The sequence below is a fragment of the Parambassis ranga genome, chromosome 2, assembly GCF_900634625.1.
Source record: "Parambassis ranga chromosome 2, fParRan2.1, whole genome shotgun sequence".
NCBI classification, from domain to species: domain Eukaryota; kingdom Metazoa; phylum Chordata; class Actinopteri; family Ambassidae; genus Parambassis; species Parambassis ranga.
Window position 1 is genome coordinate 26,121,347 of NC_041023.1, and position 17,106 is coordinate 26,138,452.

The following is a 17,106-nucleotide window of genomic DNA, read 5'->3' on the forward strand; positions in this document are numbered from 1 at the left end:
AACAAAAATGAGATAAAAATCTGATGTTAAAAATTTATTGAGACATGTTCATCTTTTAATGTACAGTACATATGTGTGACATCCGCTGATATATTTACAGACATATTTACCGTAAGCTATTTAAAAAAAAAAGGGGGGGGGCATTCCAGCTCATCTCATCAAACTAATAGTATGCTCAATGGGAGACTCGGCACAACTAAAATGTGCACCACACACCACGTTTGCTTTGGGGCAGTTTTATCAAAAACAAAGTCCTATGTCCTGTAACCCTGAGGTTTACTATCACATTATTCAGACAAGTAGTATGGAACAGAATGAAAGCCCATTTATTTAGTTGGCAGTTCACTGATAATAAGGCCGATAGCGACCCTGGTCTGGGTGATGTGGCCCAGGCATCTGGCCCTGGGGAGGGGGGCCTTGCATTCGTGGTGGTGGGGGCCCTCTTGGAGCAGGCCACATTCCAGGGCTGAGTCCCCCTGGCTGGTTGAATGGAGGACTAAGGGTGCCCTGGTCTTCAGGGAACTGCTGCATGGAGTTGGGGTTATAGTGATGAGGTGGAGGGCCGTTAGGAGGGCCACTGTGTTGTGGTGGAGGTCCAGGGGGCGGGTGGCCCATATAAGGGGGCATTTGGCCCATAATATGACCCGGTGGTGGAGTGATAGGTGGGGGAGCTGTGGACATGGGAGGAGGAGGGGCCTGGTTGTACACCATGTGAGGTGTCCCAGAGGCTTGGGAGGGATGCTGCATTGGATGGCTAATAGGAGGAGGAGGGGGGGGTGGGGGGCCGAAGTGCTGCTGTGGTGGTGCCATCATGTGGTGAGAATGTGGCACCACAGGAGGTTGGCTGGGATAGTCTCCAGGGTGATGGTGTGGGGGCTGACCAGGGCCTGGCCCGCCAGAGTGGGGGTCACGAGAGGAAGTGGAGTCGTCTTGGATGGGCACGGTGATGAGATTACTGTGTTTACGTGTTGTTACTGTCGCGATGCGGAATGTCTCAGGCCCCAGACCAGAGTTCGGGGGCGGGCCGTCATGAGTGTTTGGTGGGGGCGGCTGATTGTAGGGGTCATGACCACCATGCTGAGGGGGGTGGGGCATGTGAACATGGTTCTTGGGTAAGTGAGGTGGAGGCACACGGTACCGTTCAGGAACCTCAGATGCAGGAGGCAGATGCACAGGCTCCTGGCGGCCTGCAGAGGACTTTGCTGCCCTCATGTGGCGATGGTTGACATGGGCCTGTAGGTCACGCTGGGATAGGTAGGTGCGCTTACATCCCGGCACAACACTGCACATGAAGAGGGAGCCACGCTGGCACTGCTCGATGCGCTGAACTGGATCCGTGCAGTTATAGAGAGTGAGACTGAAAAAGCAGGGGCAAAAGTTGAGTGACTTACACTGTCAATCACAGTGCTTAGCATTATTTTCAATAAATATTCTTCAGAAGCGGTGCCCTTTGGGAAATTATGTGGTAAATTAATAAACACATTTTACAACACTGATATAACTATATCACACAGCCCTGCTGCAGATAATACTTCTAACTGTTGGTCGTTCTGACATCTTGCCACCCTCACTTCAGAGAAAGTCTGTTTCTACCATGTACCAAAACTTCAATAACAACCAAATTTAAAAGGTGTGTCTCACCCTGGACACATCTTCTCTCCTTTCTTCTCGTGAAGCAAAGCACAGTCATAACAGAAAACATGTTTGCAGGGAATCTGAGGAGGCAGAGAGTAAGAGTTAGAAACAAATCTTAGAACATCTGCAGATGATAAAAGCAGAAAAATCATGTACCATTCGTCCATATAGCTGAATAGGGAGACCACATTTGTCACAGAAGTGTATTGGAACCCCATCCCTTTCACCAATCAGGTTTAACTGTGAGAAAAAATACAACATGTGAGAGGTACAGTACAATTCAAAGTCATACACAGTTCATGTAATATTACTGCAGAGAATCCATCTAATTTCCTTTGCTCAGACCATTCAGCATCAGTTCACTAAATAATGTCTTTACTTTAAAGAGTATTGTTGTGCTAATTATAGTGTTATGTATCCTTGTTTAGAAACTTTTGCCTTCCTTACGGTGCCCATCTTGAGACTATATAGGTGGATAGTGTACAAAATCCTTTGAGTGAGGAAGCAAAAAGTCTTCTTAATGAAATGATGGTGTGACCTATGTGTGAGAAGGTCTACTGCCTATAGGTGATATACCTTGTAGTCCCAAAAGAGTTGCTGTGGAAATCTCCTCTGAGTTGCAAACACATCACCAGATTTAGCTCCACAATCAAACCTGTCCTCTTTCTTGAAGCCAAAGCCATCTATAAAACACAAGACAACACAACTGTTAGTGATGCAACACGGCAAACTGAAGTGGAGACCAAGATCTCCAGTTACAAGTCATAGACCAAATCACAAAATCTTATTTTGGCATTTTCTGATAAACAATATAAATGTTGTTCAATAGTGTTTATATGTAAAGGGTACTATGTATTGATATTCTCCCCACTCCTTAACTGGAAATAATTCTACTAGATAAAATATTTCCTGTAGCACTGACAGCTAGTCATGAACAGCAGGTCCATCTTACAAACTTTGCTGTCTCAGAAATAACTGCCAGGTTTAAACAATGCCCCTGGCCTGAACTAACGTCAGCATGTGTTGATGTGAATCTGATTCCCACATAGCCAAATGACCCACACTCCTAAGATTTACATTTCAACAGTGATAGGCATCATCACACAGTGCTTATAGGCATGCTGTTTTGCAGTGTGCCTACCATCTTCTCCAGGATCACTTTTACATGGTCTGCCGGTAGGTCTCTGGATTCGTGGTGGAGGTTTGCTCCTTATTGGCTGCTTGTTTAAGAGTTTGATGGGGATTCGCCTGCGAACTTCCGGGCCACCCAAACTCCCAGAACCGTCACTTCCTTGAAGATCATTGTCTGTTGAGGAAAAAGGGCAGTTCATAACGTGGCAGACTCACTGTTCTATTGAGAACCAAATGATTTACCGATGTTTTATCAGTGACAATAATCTGAGAATAATTACAAGCAGAGCTAAACACGCGTACAGACTTGGTCTCAGAATGATATGGTGAGGATGTGTTCATGCATTTGACAGGTTGTGTGACACAGATAGTGTTCTCTGTCATGTAACAAAAACAGCAATACAAACGTTTTGTTTTATTCAGCAGAAATGTAACATCAAGGGGAAACTCCACAACGCGAACGCCCCCACGGTGGGAAAGGGTAAAAACCACACAAAGTTTGTGGTCTTGTCCTAACTTTGGGGTTACATGCTGGGTTAATACAATAAACAACTCACAGAATAAGCAGGCCTGCTCTAATAACATTAACAAAGACGCTAAACACAACTTACACATTTAAATGAAATAACCGGGGGACATGCTCTTATATGTATCGCCGCTCACACGACTAGCTAGATTAGTTAGCATATGCTAACATTCGTCAGGTAGCACTCGCACTCCAAATGAATTGCAGCTAATAACATATCGTGAGAACCATGTGTCGTCTGCAACTCAGCAGCAAAATAACGGCATAAACTCAGTGTTATTATTAGATGTGGTAATATTAATTCATTACACTAAACAGAAACTTGGAGAACACTGGTGATATAGCATTACTTCATCGCTAGCCATTTCTTGGGCTAGGCTGACCCATGCTAACTTTAACGCTGCTCCTGAAGATAACGGGTTATCACAGCAAAACTCAATTATGTGAAGAAGATTAACAGTTATCTAATAAGCTATTATAACGACATCTATCCATATGTGATGATAAACATTTTCTGTGTAAGAGGTTTACTTGTGTCGGCCCTAAATGGCATTTTGCTTACCGCTTTGGTCCATTATCCAACGAGTTACCACAATGCATTATGGGAAAGGGAGAACGGGTGAGGAGGAAGAAGTCAAAGCGAAGGAAATTAAGGCTGGTGAGGAAGATGAAGTACAGTCCTTTATTACAGTTTTTAAACTGTTAGTACAAATGAATGTCCCAAAAAAGTACTGTATGGACATATTTAAAATCAATTAATAAAAAACATTACTTAATTACAAATAAATATCTGATTTTGAAAAGTCAAAAACCTTTTTTATCTTTTCTAAAAAGGAATGAGGGTCACATTTTCTTAAAGATAAGGCTAAAACAAAAAGTGTTTCTACTAAAATTCTAATTAATAAAAAAAAATAGAAAGAAAAATGAATGCCATAATTTTAATGTCTTGCCCTAAAGTCCAGCTCACCTTAATGTAAAATGTCCATCTGCTCATCTATGTTATCCGAATTTAGTAAAGTTACTCCCACAACTGAAGCCTGGGTCTTGGATAATGAGCATGTGAAGCTCAGGCCTAATCATACAGTAGTAATATACTCTACATGACTGGAACATTTATTACATCTAATTAACCACAGAGGAATAAATTATCCTATAACCTGTGGTTTTGAATTAGATTCAGTAAGAGAATCACAGTGATCATAGTGCTGGGTGTCAAACATTTGGAATAAACTGTTTCCAACAATGCAAAACACTTTATGTACACACACATAAGACATTTCTCAAGTATAGCTCAAGTACATGTCTTTAAAATGCATATTTGTACTATCATTAAATATGAAGGTCACTCTGACTTTGCAGAAATAAGAAAGCTTTGTGCTAAGACGCTGAGAATCTGTTTGTTAGTGTGATCAAGTGTGTTAACATAACAGTATGGCACAATAAAATACCCCAAGAGGTTTAGCAGTGCTCAGTGCACTGTCTGAAGTCAATGCACGTTCCCCATTTAGGTCTACTGCGCGCTCCCGTGACCATGTCGCCATTTTGATTGGAAAAATAATACTGAGTTTTTCCTGCTTTGCACGCTAAACTTAGCAACGCGTTTGAATTACTTTGTGCGTGAGTACGAATCAATCACTCGATCTGAAATAACAGGTATCGCTATTAATGCCAAGTACCCATTAATGCAGGGAAACTGTTTATTTGGTGGTCTTCAAGCCACACTTGACTAACGTTAGCTAAGTTGAGCTAGCTAACGGCAGCCTGTGCTGTCGCAGACTGACCCCTTCTTCAAAACAAATCACTATTCGCTCACAGGCTAATGTATGTTAGCTAACACAGCTAGCTAGTAGTTAGCTGCATAGCTAGTGACTTAGTAGCTGGCTGCTTGACGAAAAACTCCACCAACAATCTAATACAGACGGAAGAAATAGCAGAAGACTTTCAATCGAAGGTAAGTTTTAATCAGAAGGATCGTCGTGAGTTTTAGCCATGAGCTAATCTTAACTCTTCTGCTGCATCGACAAAGTTGAGCCGAAGTTAGGGAGCTATTTAAGTTGGCTAACTCTGCTCAGCACACGTTAAGCGTTTGTAGCTAATTAGCTTACTCGCTAATCATGAGAGGAGGAACTAACATTTGCCAAATTGGTTGCTAACTTTATTGCCTGATGTTTAAAAACGCACATTAACGTCGATCAAGAAATAAATGTTGGTTGATCGGCTAACTTTGCCGCGTGATTACGATTAGCTGTTACATTACTAAGCGCTAGTTAACGTAACGTCGATAAGTTATGTTTAACTATTACAGGTTGTGTTGTGGAAATACCCACAAAGTATTTTCACACTGCTGTGCTGCCTATTCTTCTTATTGTACAGCATTTGGTTTTGTAGCCGTTTTTGAGTAAAGAGCTAATGTTAGTTTAGTGGTATAGCCATTCGGAGTCGGCTGAGGCCAGCGGAGGCAAATAAGCCTTGGTAGGAGATACAGGAATCAAGTACACACTGTTGGGTGAAATTGGGTAAATTCTCAATATAGTGTGTTCTCAGCATTACACTTTCTACAATAATAGTTAGCGTTTTTTTATCTTCTATGACTTGGCGGCGGTACCTCCACTGGAGTTGAAGTAAACAGAAATCTGAGCTCCTACCTCAAGTCAGTTGACATGCATTTTATGCCAAGGATATGGAGGCTCACTTTACGTTTCTTTCTACATTCTACGTCTACATTTCTACACGTATGCTTGTCATTGTTAGAAATATCACAATCACAGACCTGATGCTATTACAGTTTGATAACAGGCGCACTCGCATACATGCTTTTTGGCACTGCTGTCAAATACAGATAAGTGTTGTCAAAATCCCTAATCAGTTGATTAGGTCTGACTCTTTTCATACCACGGACATATCACTACCAACCTATGATATTCGTGAATGTGTCTTACAGACTGTGACCATTCACACAAAGAGCTCTTATCATTATTTTGGGACCATGGTCTCTGTATTAAGCATCAGAGACAACTAATTTTACAACTTCTGTTCCTCTAAGTGCAAGTAAGCAATGACAGAATGAGTAGAACTGTTGCGTCTGTTTGTCCTCTATTACAAATGTGTGATTTATTTTGTGGTGCATGTCACATCATGAAAAACATTCACTTAATCAAAGGAGGGTTATGTAAGCATGGAGGTAGAATTCCCTTTCGCTTAATTTCACTGCTTTTAAGCTTGCCTAATTACAGACTATTGTTGGCTCACAGTATCCACATGTCTGCCCTTTGTGTGCCATTGTTCCTCTTTTCATCGTCTGTTACATGTGCCAGTAGACTGTTTTTGTTGAGGTTGCCTCTGGTGGGTTCTATTTTGGATGTAAAGTCAAGCATTCGCTTTCCTGCTCAGTGTCCACAGGGAGCGTTCAGAGGGTTATTATTGCACTTGTGTACTCTGTAAATGTATGCCAGATGGATGTTGCTGTTGCTTGTGCGAGGAAAGGTCCTCCTTAGGAAAGTAGGAAAGGAAAAAAGGAGGAAGCACTTGGATTTCCTCCTTCAGTTTTACTTCCATGAAGAGTTGATAGCAAGTTGCTAAGAGAGACATGTTCGCAAGTGTGACTGTTTTATGTTGCTGCCGGGTTATGTTGTGTAGATTAGCTGCCACAGCAACCACACGTGGAAAAACAAACTAAACTTAATTGCTTAGTCACGTAAGCATCAAACATTTGTTTTCCAGTATTTTAAGGTGAATTCAGCATAATTTAAAAGTGGGTGTTCTAAGGAGTATGTTGTGTTGAGGACATAGAAGGACAAGTTGACCCCTTAGAGGCTGTATATGCTTCCAGTCTACATTTAAATGTCAGTCCAAGCCGAGATACTGAAACTTTCTAGCCTAATTCATGATTGACATTTGGCTTGTCAGTTCATTATGATATTGTCTTAGACTGCTGCTAATGCATTTTACTCACTCAACATTCTGCTGACTCACAGTTTGAAGCCAGGTGTAAAACATGCATTATAATGGATTGTGTCTCCGTGCAGACATAAAGCTGTTTTTGAACGGTATGCTAACAAGCTGTCATTTCTTCTTAAATCTGTATGACTAATAACTAACGTTTGTGTTGCACAGGTTATGGTGAGCCTCTCAGTGTCTCATCTCCTAAAGAGGCCAACATTTTAAGAAGAGACCCATGCTGATAAATGCCAGGCCTCACCACACTCTCTGTCGTCTGCACAAACACAAATGCCTGCCTGCCTGTGGGGGAGGTCTGATTAAAGATATCCTCATTTTATCCACTGGTATGTGTGAGAAGTCTGCTACATCACTTTTGACAAATGACTGACTTTAGATGAAACATACCATGTAGTATGTTGTTGTTTTAAAGGCCTATGAAAAATGTAGTAAAGACTGATAACTGAATGGTTCCACAGCTAAATGTGATCACCACACACACACAATGTAACTACACATATTAGTAAGGAAATGGTGATTATAGGACAGTTTGACTGATATTCATCCCTGAAATTACTGCACCTACATGTTGTAAAAGGATGTCAGAAATGCTGTGGTAATAGGTTGCACATTTGTATGTTTACATCTGTTTCTCTGCTGCTTCCTTCGCTGCATGTCCACTCTTGCCTTCCCTACCTCTCTCCTATTGTTTCTCACCACTATCCTCCTCCACTTCTGTTTTCCTTTTTTTTCTTTTTCCTCCCTTCTCACTCTTTTGTCCTATGGCCCAGGGCTGTGTCCCCTGTCCCAGCGGCCACCATGTTTTGGAAGTTTGACCTGCACACCACCTCCCACATTGACCAGCTGCTGGACAGGGAGGACGTGACGCTGAGAGAGCTGATGGAGGAGGAAGATGTCCTGCAGGAGTGTAAGGCCCAAAATCGGCGGCTTCTCCTCTTCCTCTCCCAAGACCACTGCATGCAGGAGCTGGTTAGCCTCATCACCACAGAGCCACCTGCTGACCTGGAGGAGAGGAGCCGCTTTAAGTGAGACCCCAACCTAATGTTACACCACATATCACACAGTTCAGTGTCACTAAAGAAATCCATAACTGTAATGTTGATTTAAAATAGAGTTTAGGATGTCTTTTGTGCTTCAAATATGATCCATAGCAACAAGCTTTTTTTCAGAAGTAATAGACTGCAGCCACAAAGGGCTAAGAACAATTGAGAATTGTGGTTGTATTCTTTTACCTGTGTATTTCCATTATTCTTGTATATTGTATAGTTTTCCAAAAGTGCTACTTTGAATTGTTTTCTGACTTCTTGTCATCATTCTGTGTTCTAGGTTTCCCAATGTTGCATGTGAGCTCCTGACATCAGATGTGTCCATTATAAATGATAAGCTGGGTGGGGATGAGTCTCTTCTCGAGGTGCTCTACCACTTCTTGGAGCAGGACCCGCCCCTCAACCCTCTGCTGGCCAGCTTCTTCAGCAAAACCATCGGCAATCTTATTGCCAGAAAAACCGAACAGGTACAGTAGAAACATAAGTGATCCGGAATCTCCTTTGCTTGTTTACTAGTGGCAGAAGTTTTTAAACGGTCACTGTCTGCCTAGGTGATTACTTTCCTAAAGAAAAAAGAAGGTTTCATTAGTCTGGTGCTGAAACACATTGATGCCTCTGCCATGATGGACCTGCTGCTTCGCCTCATCAGCTGTGTGGAGCCTGCCTCTTTGAGGCAGGAGGTCCTGCATGTAAGCTATATATGTTAGCATAACCCCTCTTAATACATAGTATTATTACATTTAAAGTATCTAAAAGTTTTTGTTTTTTGATCCAGTGGCTGAATGAGGAAAAGTTGGTACAGAGACTCACAGAGCTCATCCATACTGGCAAAGATGAGGAGGTGAGGGAGTGCAAAGCATGAAATTATATACCAGAACTTCTGTTGATGGTTTATCTTCAACTAATTCTAACTGTCATTCCAGAGACAATCAAATGCATCCCAAACGCTTTGTGACATCATCCGCCTTAGTCGAGACCAGGCCAATCAGATGCAGGATAATATGGAGGCTGACCCACTCTTGGCTGTACTAGAATCGTAAGTTTACAATGCTTTTAGTTTAAGTTCAGTATCATGTGATGTGTGCTTTTTCATGTCTACACCAGGAGAACTTGTAAACAAAGATGGGAACACTATTTTGTCAGTGATGACATCAGATTTGTTAATGTGCCAGCTGGTGTTCTGTAAACCCTCAGGTAGTATAGTGTATATAGTGTCTGTGTACAAACATTTGCAGACAGAGCCTGTTTGACAACTGTTCTGATTTTGGAGTTTTGTCTGTGCAACAAGAGCAAAACAAATATACAACTCACGACCCGGCTCCTTGTTTCTACGTTATTCTGTGTCTTTCAGCCAGGAGAGTGTAGCAGGACTTCTCAAGAACATGTTCGATGGGGAGAAGAGTGAGACCTCGATCGTTAACGGAACTCAAGTGCTACTTACCTTACTGGAGACCAGGAGGTCTGGGTGAGTTTTTCCTGTAAATGCATAAATGATTTAAGCTCAGCTGAGTTCGCTGTCAGTCTCAATAAAAGAGTTAATACTGTATTTCCAGCATTTTAGGTATAGCAACGGTGTCTGCTTGTGTCTTGTAGGTTGGAAGGGCTGATGGATCTGTATTCTCAGGGTTATGAAAGGTCTTACACTGTCAACAGCAGTATTTTAAATGCCATTGAGCCCCATTTAAAGGACTTCCAGCAGCTTCTTCTGGATCCCCCCAAGGTAAAGCCCATGACGCCAAGTCATGACGTAAAGACCTAAACATTAGCAGCATGGTTTAATGGATTTACTCATCTTATTTTCTCGACAGAAAAGTGCAATATTGACAACCGTTGGCGTTCTAGAGCAGCCACTGGGGAACGCCCGCCTTCACGTGGCCCGGCTGGTGGCTGCCCTGCTGCAGACCAATGCACCTAGTATCTGCCAGGAGCTCTGCAATCTTGCTACCATGGACCTACTACTGGTAGGCGACACCTGACTCTGTAGCTCTGTATTGTATTTGTACACATAGTGTGTGAAATGTGTATGAAAGGATGTATTTGACTCATTCACTTTGTGTTAGATAATTGCACCAGGTCTGCACAGGGTTGGTCATGAGGCAGGGAAGCACTGATTGCCTTATCATACCATCTAACCAAAGGGCAGAGGGTGTGGCTTCTTGGGCTTAGGTTCATATAGAACATTAAGATTTGGGTTAGTCCACATGTAGATTTGGCATTTTTCAAAATGGTGAAGTGCTTCATTATTAAAAAAAGTGCTGCCATGTTGTAGCTGTACTTTGTAGACCATGATGGCTTCATAGTAGTTTGTTGGCTTGTTAAGGATTTTCACAACCCAGACCTGTGCAAATCAACTGTCACAATACACTATTTAGTTCAGTTTTATTTATGTAGCGCATTTTACCATACCTTCCTGCTAACAGAAGAAGAGGTGGACAGGACAGAGAGAGAGAGAGAGACATGCAACAAACATCATGAATAACACTGCTTTACTCAACCAGCTTCTCTGCTGTTTTGGTCCCACATGTATGATAGTTACTTAAATAATGAGATATAGTAGCATAATATGAATTGCATGCTGTCGGATGGTGTGTCAGATGACTTCAGTTCGGGTCTGTTCTTCTGGAATGTTTCTGACTTTACCCTGCTTCTCTCTGTTTGCTCAGGATCTGTTCTTCAAATACACCTGGAATAACTTTTTGCACTTCCAAGTGGAGCTGTGTGTGGCGGCTATCCTGAACCATCCTTCGTCAGAAGAGCGGCCCAGCCCAGGCCTTCAGAACCACGATGGGACGTCTGCAGCAACCAACTCTGATGGCCAGGAGGAGGGAGGGGAGGTGGGCAGGACCAGTGACCCACAGGCCTCTGTCCATAATGCCCTTGTGGCACATGTAAGTCTCTTACACAGCTTCATGTCCCACATTCTTCTTTGGGAGTTGTTAATAGTTGTTTTTTTAGATTTGTCCACATACTTAGTCCATGTTTCTGTTTGACTTCAGCTCTTCCAGAAGTGTCGGCTGGTTCAGAGGATCCTTGACGCCTGGGAGGAGAATGATAAAATACAGTAAGTGTTTTTTTTATATATGTGTACAACAACATTAGTACAATACATATGTGAGGTCAATTGAAATATGTGCTGTAGTACTGTTACTGTGAAATATAAGAGTGTACCTGTAAATGTCAGGGCTGAGGGGGGCACCAGGAGAGGCAACATGGGCCATCTGACCAGAATCGCCAACATGGTCGTCCAGAATCTGGAAAAAGGACCAGTACAGGCCCAGATTGCTGACCTCATCAAAGGTACTGATGTGCTGCAGTGCTCCTGTGCCAGATAAGTCTCTACCGTAACTGAAAAGTCAGTGAAAATGAATATCCCTCCTGGGGTTTACTCTGCAGAGCTGCCAGAAGATTGCAGGGGTCGCTGGGAGAGCTTTGTGGATGAGACCCTGAGAGAGACTAACAGGAAGAACACGGTGGAGCTGGTGAGACATCTGTAGCTCCTGAATAATAAGCATCTTTTTGCTTACTTTAATTTCCTCCACTTGTGCAGCAGCAACAGGCGTTTATATATGGGCAGGACAGAGCAGCACTATACGGTGTGAGGCACCTGTTACTGGCTACACAGAAACCTTTTATATAATAAAACTAGAATTATAAGTGTCTGTAATTGATTATAGTGGCAGTGTTGAAGTGAGGACTGGCAGCATCCTCCTCCTTGATTGAGTATTTGGTGTCTTATGATATGGTTTTCACAAATTGTGTAAAAACCTGGAACCCCCCACATTTTTAAATACTGTGTAAAAACTTTGTAATGCCCAGGAACAAAATGCTGACATCATCTTATTATTAAGAGAAAAATGCAGCATTAACTGGGAGCTGATCATCCGTAAGCAGATGGAGGTAGAATGACATGAGTATATGCATCAAAAGACTTAATTCTGTTCAATTCAGTTTTATTAATTTAGCGCATTTTACAATCAGAAATTGTCTCAAAGCGCTTCACAGAAACCCTAGAGCCTGAACCCCTTTCATACCCCATTCACACTGGGGAAATAAATCTGGCTAAAGCGGGATTCGGGCCACATCCAGATGTATCCAGATGTTTTTTTCTGAGTGTGAACACCTCAAATCCAGCTGTATCCAGTTTCATTTCAATCCACCTAAATGCACCTAAGAGCACTGTGGCAAGAAAAACTCCCTTTTAACAAGAAGAAACCCTGAGCAGGACCCGGCTCATAAGGAAGAACCTTCCTGCTGCCAGTCGGCCGGGTAGAGGAGGAGAAGATGAGGGAGACAGGACAGAGAGGATGAAGGAGAGAGAGAGAGAGAGAGAGAGGAAGAGGGAGTCAGTCCTTAAGTAGTAATAGTAATTTGATAGTAATTAAAGCAAAGATGAGCAGCAGAGGCTCAGTGAGCACAGGAGAGTTCAGGGGCCGGACTGCAGGTCAGCATGCAGGTCTTCATCGTAGGTGGACGATACACTACGACGAGTAAAACGAGTTCTGACTTCCAGCTTCCATGAGACAGGCTGAGAGTGAGACTCTCAAAAGAAGTATGAGTAGACTTAGGTTTAGGATTCATCTGAAGACTGGAGTGGTAGATTGCTGCCACTCCTCCTCCTCGGCAAGTGCCTCAAGGAACATGATGGCTAAAATGATTGTGAAGTGCTAATGTATCCTGTAGAGCGGCTGGGCTCTGGTAATGTTGATCTGTCCCACAGGTGAGCACCCACAACATGCATTCATCCAGCGAGGATGATGACATGGAGAGTCCCTTCCCCAATGATCTGTCTCTGCAGCAGGTGAGGTGGCCTCTAGTAAAAGCATGTTTTACATCACACCGCTGTTACAAGCAATGGTGATGATACAACAGCCCACTGACAACCCATAATTCACTTTGAACCTCACAGACTTTCTCAGACTATCAGATCCAACAGATGACTGCTAACTTTGTGGATCAGTTTGGGTTCAATGATGAGGAGTTCAGCGAGCACGATGAAAACATCAAGTAAGTAGTTAATTTCCTTCACAGCAACTCTGAACTGTTAAGATGTGATTTACAGCATGCAGAATCAAGCCTGTGAAAAAGCTAAATGCCAGGATGTTGTTACATTGTCTGCTCCATCTGTTTGACCAGAGGACGCATGTTTAGGCTGTGGATGTTGGCCAGACTTAAAACAATAGTAGCCGTGGTGGACATTTTAACAATGTGTGCGTTCTCTCTCCTCAGTGCCACATTTGACAGAATAGCCGAAATAAACTTCAATCTAGATGCTGATGATAACAGTGTAAGTATGTGTCTCACTCTGATGTCTGTAGGTGTGTAATAGTCCTTTGAACATGTTCATACTACTGTATCATTGAGTTGGTGTTACAGCAGTGAGAGCTGTGGTGTAGTCAAGTGTGTGACTGTTGCAGGCCAACGCAGCTGCTTTTGAAGCCTGCTGTAAGGAGAGGATACGCCAGTTTGATGATGCTGATGAGGAAGAGGACATCTGGGAGGAGAAGGAGATCAACTATGCAACACATGCTAAATCCAGAACAAGGTAAACCTAAGGATCCTTTCTAGCTCACTGCAGTTATCAACATACCAGGGCATTAAAATCACCCTGTCCCTCTGTCGCAGGTTTGGGGTGTCTCAAACCTCAGAGGGAAGCTCCAGGAGCAGCCTGGAAAATGGAGGCCGGGAGCGTGATCGTGGATCTGAGTCGGATGAGGACGAAGAGTCTGAGCAGAACATATCAGATACAGGTAGATCAGAGTACAGCAGCGCTCCACCTGTCACAAAACCTATGAACTGCCCCTCTCAGTTCAAGTGTCTGTTTGTATGACTTGTCTCCAGGTCCTGGCTGGACGGCAAATTTCAGGGATTCTGGAGGGACTGCAGCACCCCAAAGCTCAGCAGGGTGGGAGGGCTCGGCTGGCGGTGCAGCAGAGGCACGCGAAGGTGGTTGGGCTAACTTCACTGAGTTCCAGCCTTTCTCTGGGTGAGCAGCAAACCCGGCAAAACTCACCTGATTGGAAGGATCTAGTAGCAGACTGGAGAAAATTACACAGAGCTGGTAGAACCTTCCATCTTTAAACGTTTCTCTCTTCTTTGTTTCCTACAGTACAGAGACTGATCCCAGGTGTAGCTCTCCTGTGGACACAGGCAGCACTGATGCAGATAAACAAGCCAAACAAAACCACGAGAAGAGTGGTGAGTGTCCACCTGCTCCCTCATCTTACCTCTGTGTGTGCCCTTTGTTTCCTAACCGTAAACCATGTTCTTGATTCTGTGCCAGCGGATGCAGCAGGAGACGACAGGAAGGCTCCAATCGTGGCCTCAGACAGCAGCTCCTCCGGGGGATCCGACAGCGAGGAGGAGGACAAAAACGCCGGAGCTCCTCCCACCACAGCCTCGGAAACGTCCGGCAACCAGACAGCTGACCTCAAAAGGTTTGCAACATTTAGCTGAAAGTTTCATGACAGAATGGCAGCATTTCCTGTGTGGTCAGGCACACAAGTGTAACACATGTTATCACAACTAAGATGTGATGAAGGCATTAGTTCTGTCAGATGCTGAATAGCAGAATGCTCTTCTGTCCATACAGCTTGTGTGTGTGTATATAAACATCTATATTTGAAACATAACTACCACATTGATGTAATTATAGACTGGACTGGGATCTGAAATTACTGGATACATCCAGTTTTGCCGTTCTAAGTAAAATACGTCGTCTGCTGCTCTGGGGATAGTCGGCTTCATAAATATGTTGCCCATTCTGCACTGTAACTGCATGCAGCAGCCATTGTGCCCTGGGTTGTGTGTAACAGTGCTGCTTTGTGTCCTGCAGTGAGGAGAGTCCAGTGGCTCTGGAGAAACTCTCTCTGTCAGATCCTCCTAAAGCTTCAGAGCAGCAGCCTGCTGAGGACTCACCTGTAAACACGCAGGGGGACAGAAAGTGAGCGCCCAGAATACAAACAGATGTTACATGCTGTCTCTAAGGGTTCAGGGTTTTTCTCTGACCCTGCTGCCCAGGTTGTGTAGCTGACTTTGTCCTCTATCGTCCTTACAGAGAGGAGACACCACCACCACCACCACCCCAGGAAGTGTCGGTGAACGGGCCGGTGTGAGAGCAAGAGGACACAGAAACCCATCAGCGACATCGCTGCAGACCGCCAGCCTCCTCCAGAGTGACTCCCCTAAAATAACCTCACTGCAACTACGGTGTTTTTACTGAATCACTCTGCCATGTTATTGGACCTGGACACTGCCAATAAACACCAATAATGAGGTGGCGGAACATGTAAAAAAACAAAACAAACGAAAACAACAACAACAACAACAAAAAACATCAGAAAAAAAGAAAAACCAACAGACAGGACGGAGTGTAGAGGAATCATCTTCAAAAGCCTTTTTTTCCAATGTTGCACATAATTGCGTGCAGTTTTAATGTAGCAGTGACAGAATCCGAGGGGTAACATCATCATCGTTATTTTTTTAATGTCCTGAAAGATTTCTCTCTTACTCCCTGTTGGTAGGGATTTTACACGTTCACCCCTGAATGGATAGCACAGGCTAAGTTTTAACAATGCCTCAACAATAAATACCTGTTTTTAAAAACATTTTATTTTCATCTTCAAGCTTAAGAAAAAGCACTTATGCAGCCATTTACTGTACATTATAGCACAATGTAAGTGTTGTACCCTCATCATCATCTCTGTTGGCTGTCTGCTCTGTCCTTCCATTCAGATTAGAGTCTGTTCTTCTTCTTTTGCTGTCCATCCTTGTACATCACCAGGTTTCTGAATGTTTTGAAGTGCTTCAGGAGGGTCCCAGGAGGAGGGGGGGGGCAGGTCGATGAACAGAGCTCTAATAGTATTACTGTCTTTTGCTCATGTGCAATAATATCAATTAGCCATTTTATTTAAAGATGAAATTCAACATTTTTTCAAAAAAATTCATTCAAAAAAGAATCAGTCTAGCATTTGGTGTAGTTTTGGGCATATAAATTTGGATATGATCTATGATCTGAAGTTGAGGCTTCTGATTTTTCTGACATTTTTTCCTTTTCAGTGCATGTATAACCGGTTCTCTGTTGACCTAGCTAGTGAGCTAAGACCTTCTGATTGTATTGACCTATAAGTTCTTATTGCTATCCCCCTTAAATCAACCAAACATTATCTACCTATATACAAATATTATCTACATTTAAAAGTAATTTTACAAGCAATCTTGAGATTACTATTGTCTGTTCCTTTTTTTCCCTCTGTCCATGAAGCACTTACTCACAGGGCGAGAGTGGCATCTGGTAAGAGTGACGCTGTATTTGTTGTTTTTGTTTCCTTTTTTAAGTTTAATTTTATTTTCTTTCTGAGCAGAAGGATTGGAAGGTCTGCGTTCCTCAGAGCTCCAGGCCTCTTGGTGTACTTACTTAAATCATTTGACAGCGATCAGGTTCTATGATCATTGTTTAAAAAATTGAAATTAAAAGTGTCTGGTTGACCACATTAATACCAAAAGCATCATTTGCCAGTCTGATTGTCATCTTTCTGCCTGATTAGACTCGTTCATGATGAATGCTACAGGTGTTAGGATAAGAGTGAGGAGAGGTCAGTCACACCTAAGGAAGACACTTCATGACAGCTATGCCAAACTGTGAAATTCACAGGGTACGTGATGATTGAACAGCCCAAGCTGCAGCTGTTCTTACACATGATTATGGAGAAGGTTTTAGTCAGTAACGTTTGTGGTATTAATATTTGGTATAATTGAAATACAGGTTAGACTCTTATCACCCAAGCAGTAAACGAGTCGACCTGGAAAAGGTCA

General features: G+C 43.0%; 2 protein-coding genes across 2 annotated transcripts; one reads left to right on the forward strand and one right to left on the reverse strand.

Moving 5' to 3' along the window:
* Positions 1-21: 21 nt before the first annotated feature.
* On the reverse strand, positions 22-3,923 carry cbll1 (Cbl proto-oncogene-like 1, E3 ubiquitin protein ligase). Its single transcript, XM_028421380.1, has 6 exons — positions 3,855-3,923; positions 2,777-2,941; positions 2,212-2,318; positions 1,792-1,875; positions 1,642-1,715; positions 22-1,357 (listed from the first exon to the last, which is right to left on the reverse strand). Exons 1-6 carry the CDS (start codon positions 3,865-3,867, stop codon positions 343-345), a joined length of 1,458 nt encoding a protein of 485 aa, XP_028277181.1. The 5' UTR covers positions 3,868-3,923; the 3' UTR covers positions 22-342.
* Positions 3,924-4,769: 846 nt separating this feature from the next.
* Positions 4,770-15,897, forward strand: ppp6r2a (protein phosphatase 6, regulatory subunit 2a). Its single transcript, XM_028421369.1, has 24 exons — positions 4,770-5,243; positions 7,406-7,575; positions 8,020-8,274; positions 8,576-8,762; positions 8,847-8,984; positions 9,071-9,136; positions 9,219-9,331; positions 9,647-9,760; positions 9,889-10,015; positions 10,104-10,256; positions 10,959-11,183; positions 11,292-11,356; positions 11,477-11,592; positions 11,689-11,774; positions 13,013-13,093; positions 13,202-13,299; positions 13,522-13,579; positions 13,710-13,837; positions 13,918-14,042; positions 14,134-14,278; positions 14,402-14,490; positions 14,576-14,729; positions 15,128-15,235; positions 15,350-15,897. Exons 3-24 carry the CDS (start codon positions 8,048-8,050, stop codon positions 15,405-15,407), a joined length of 2,661 nt encoding a protein of 886 aa, XP_028277170.1. The 5' UTR covers positions 4,770-5,243; positions 7,406-7,575; positions 8,020-8,047; the 3' UTR covers positions 15,408-15,897.
* Positions 15,898-17,106: the final 1,209 nt, after the last annotated feature.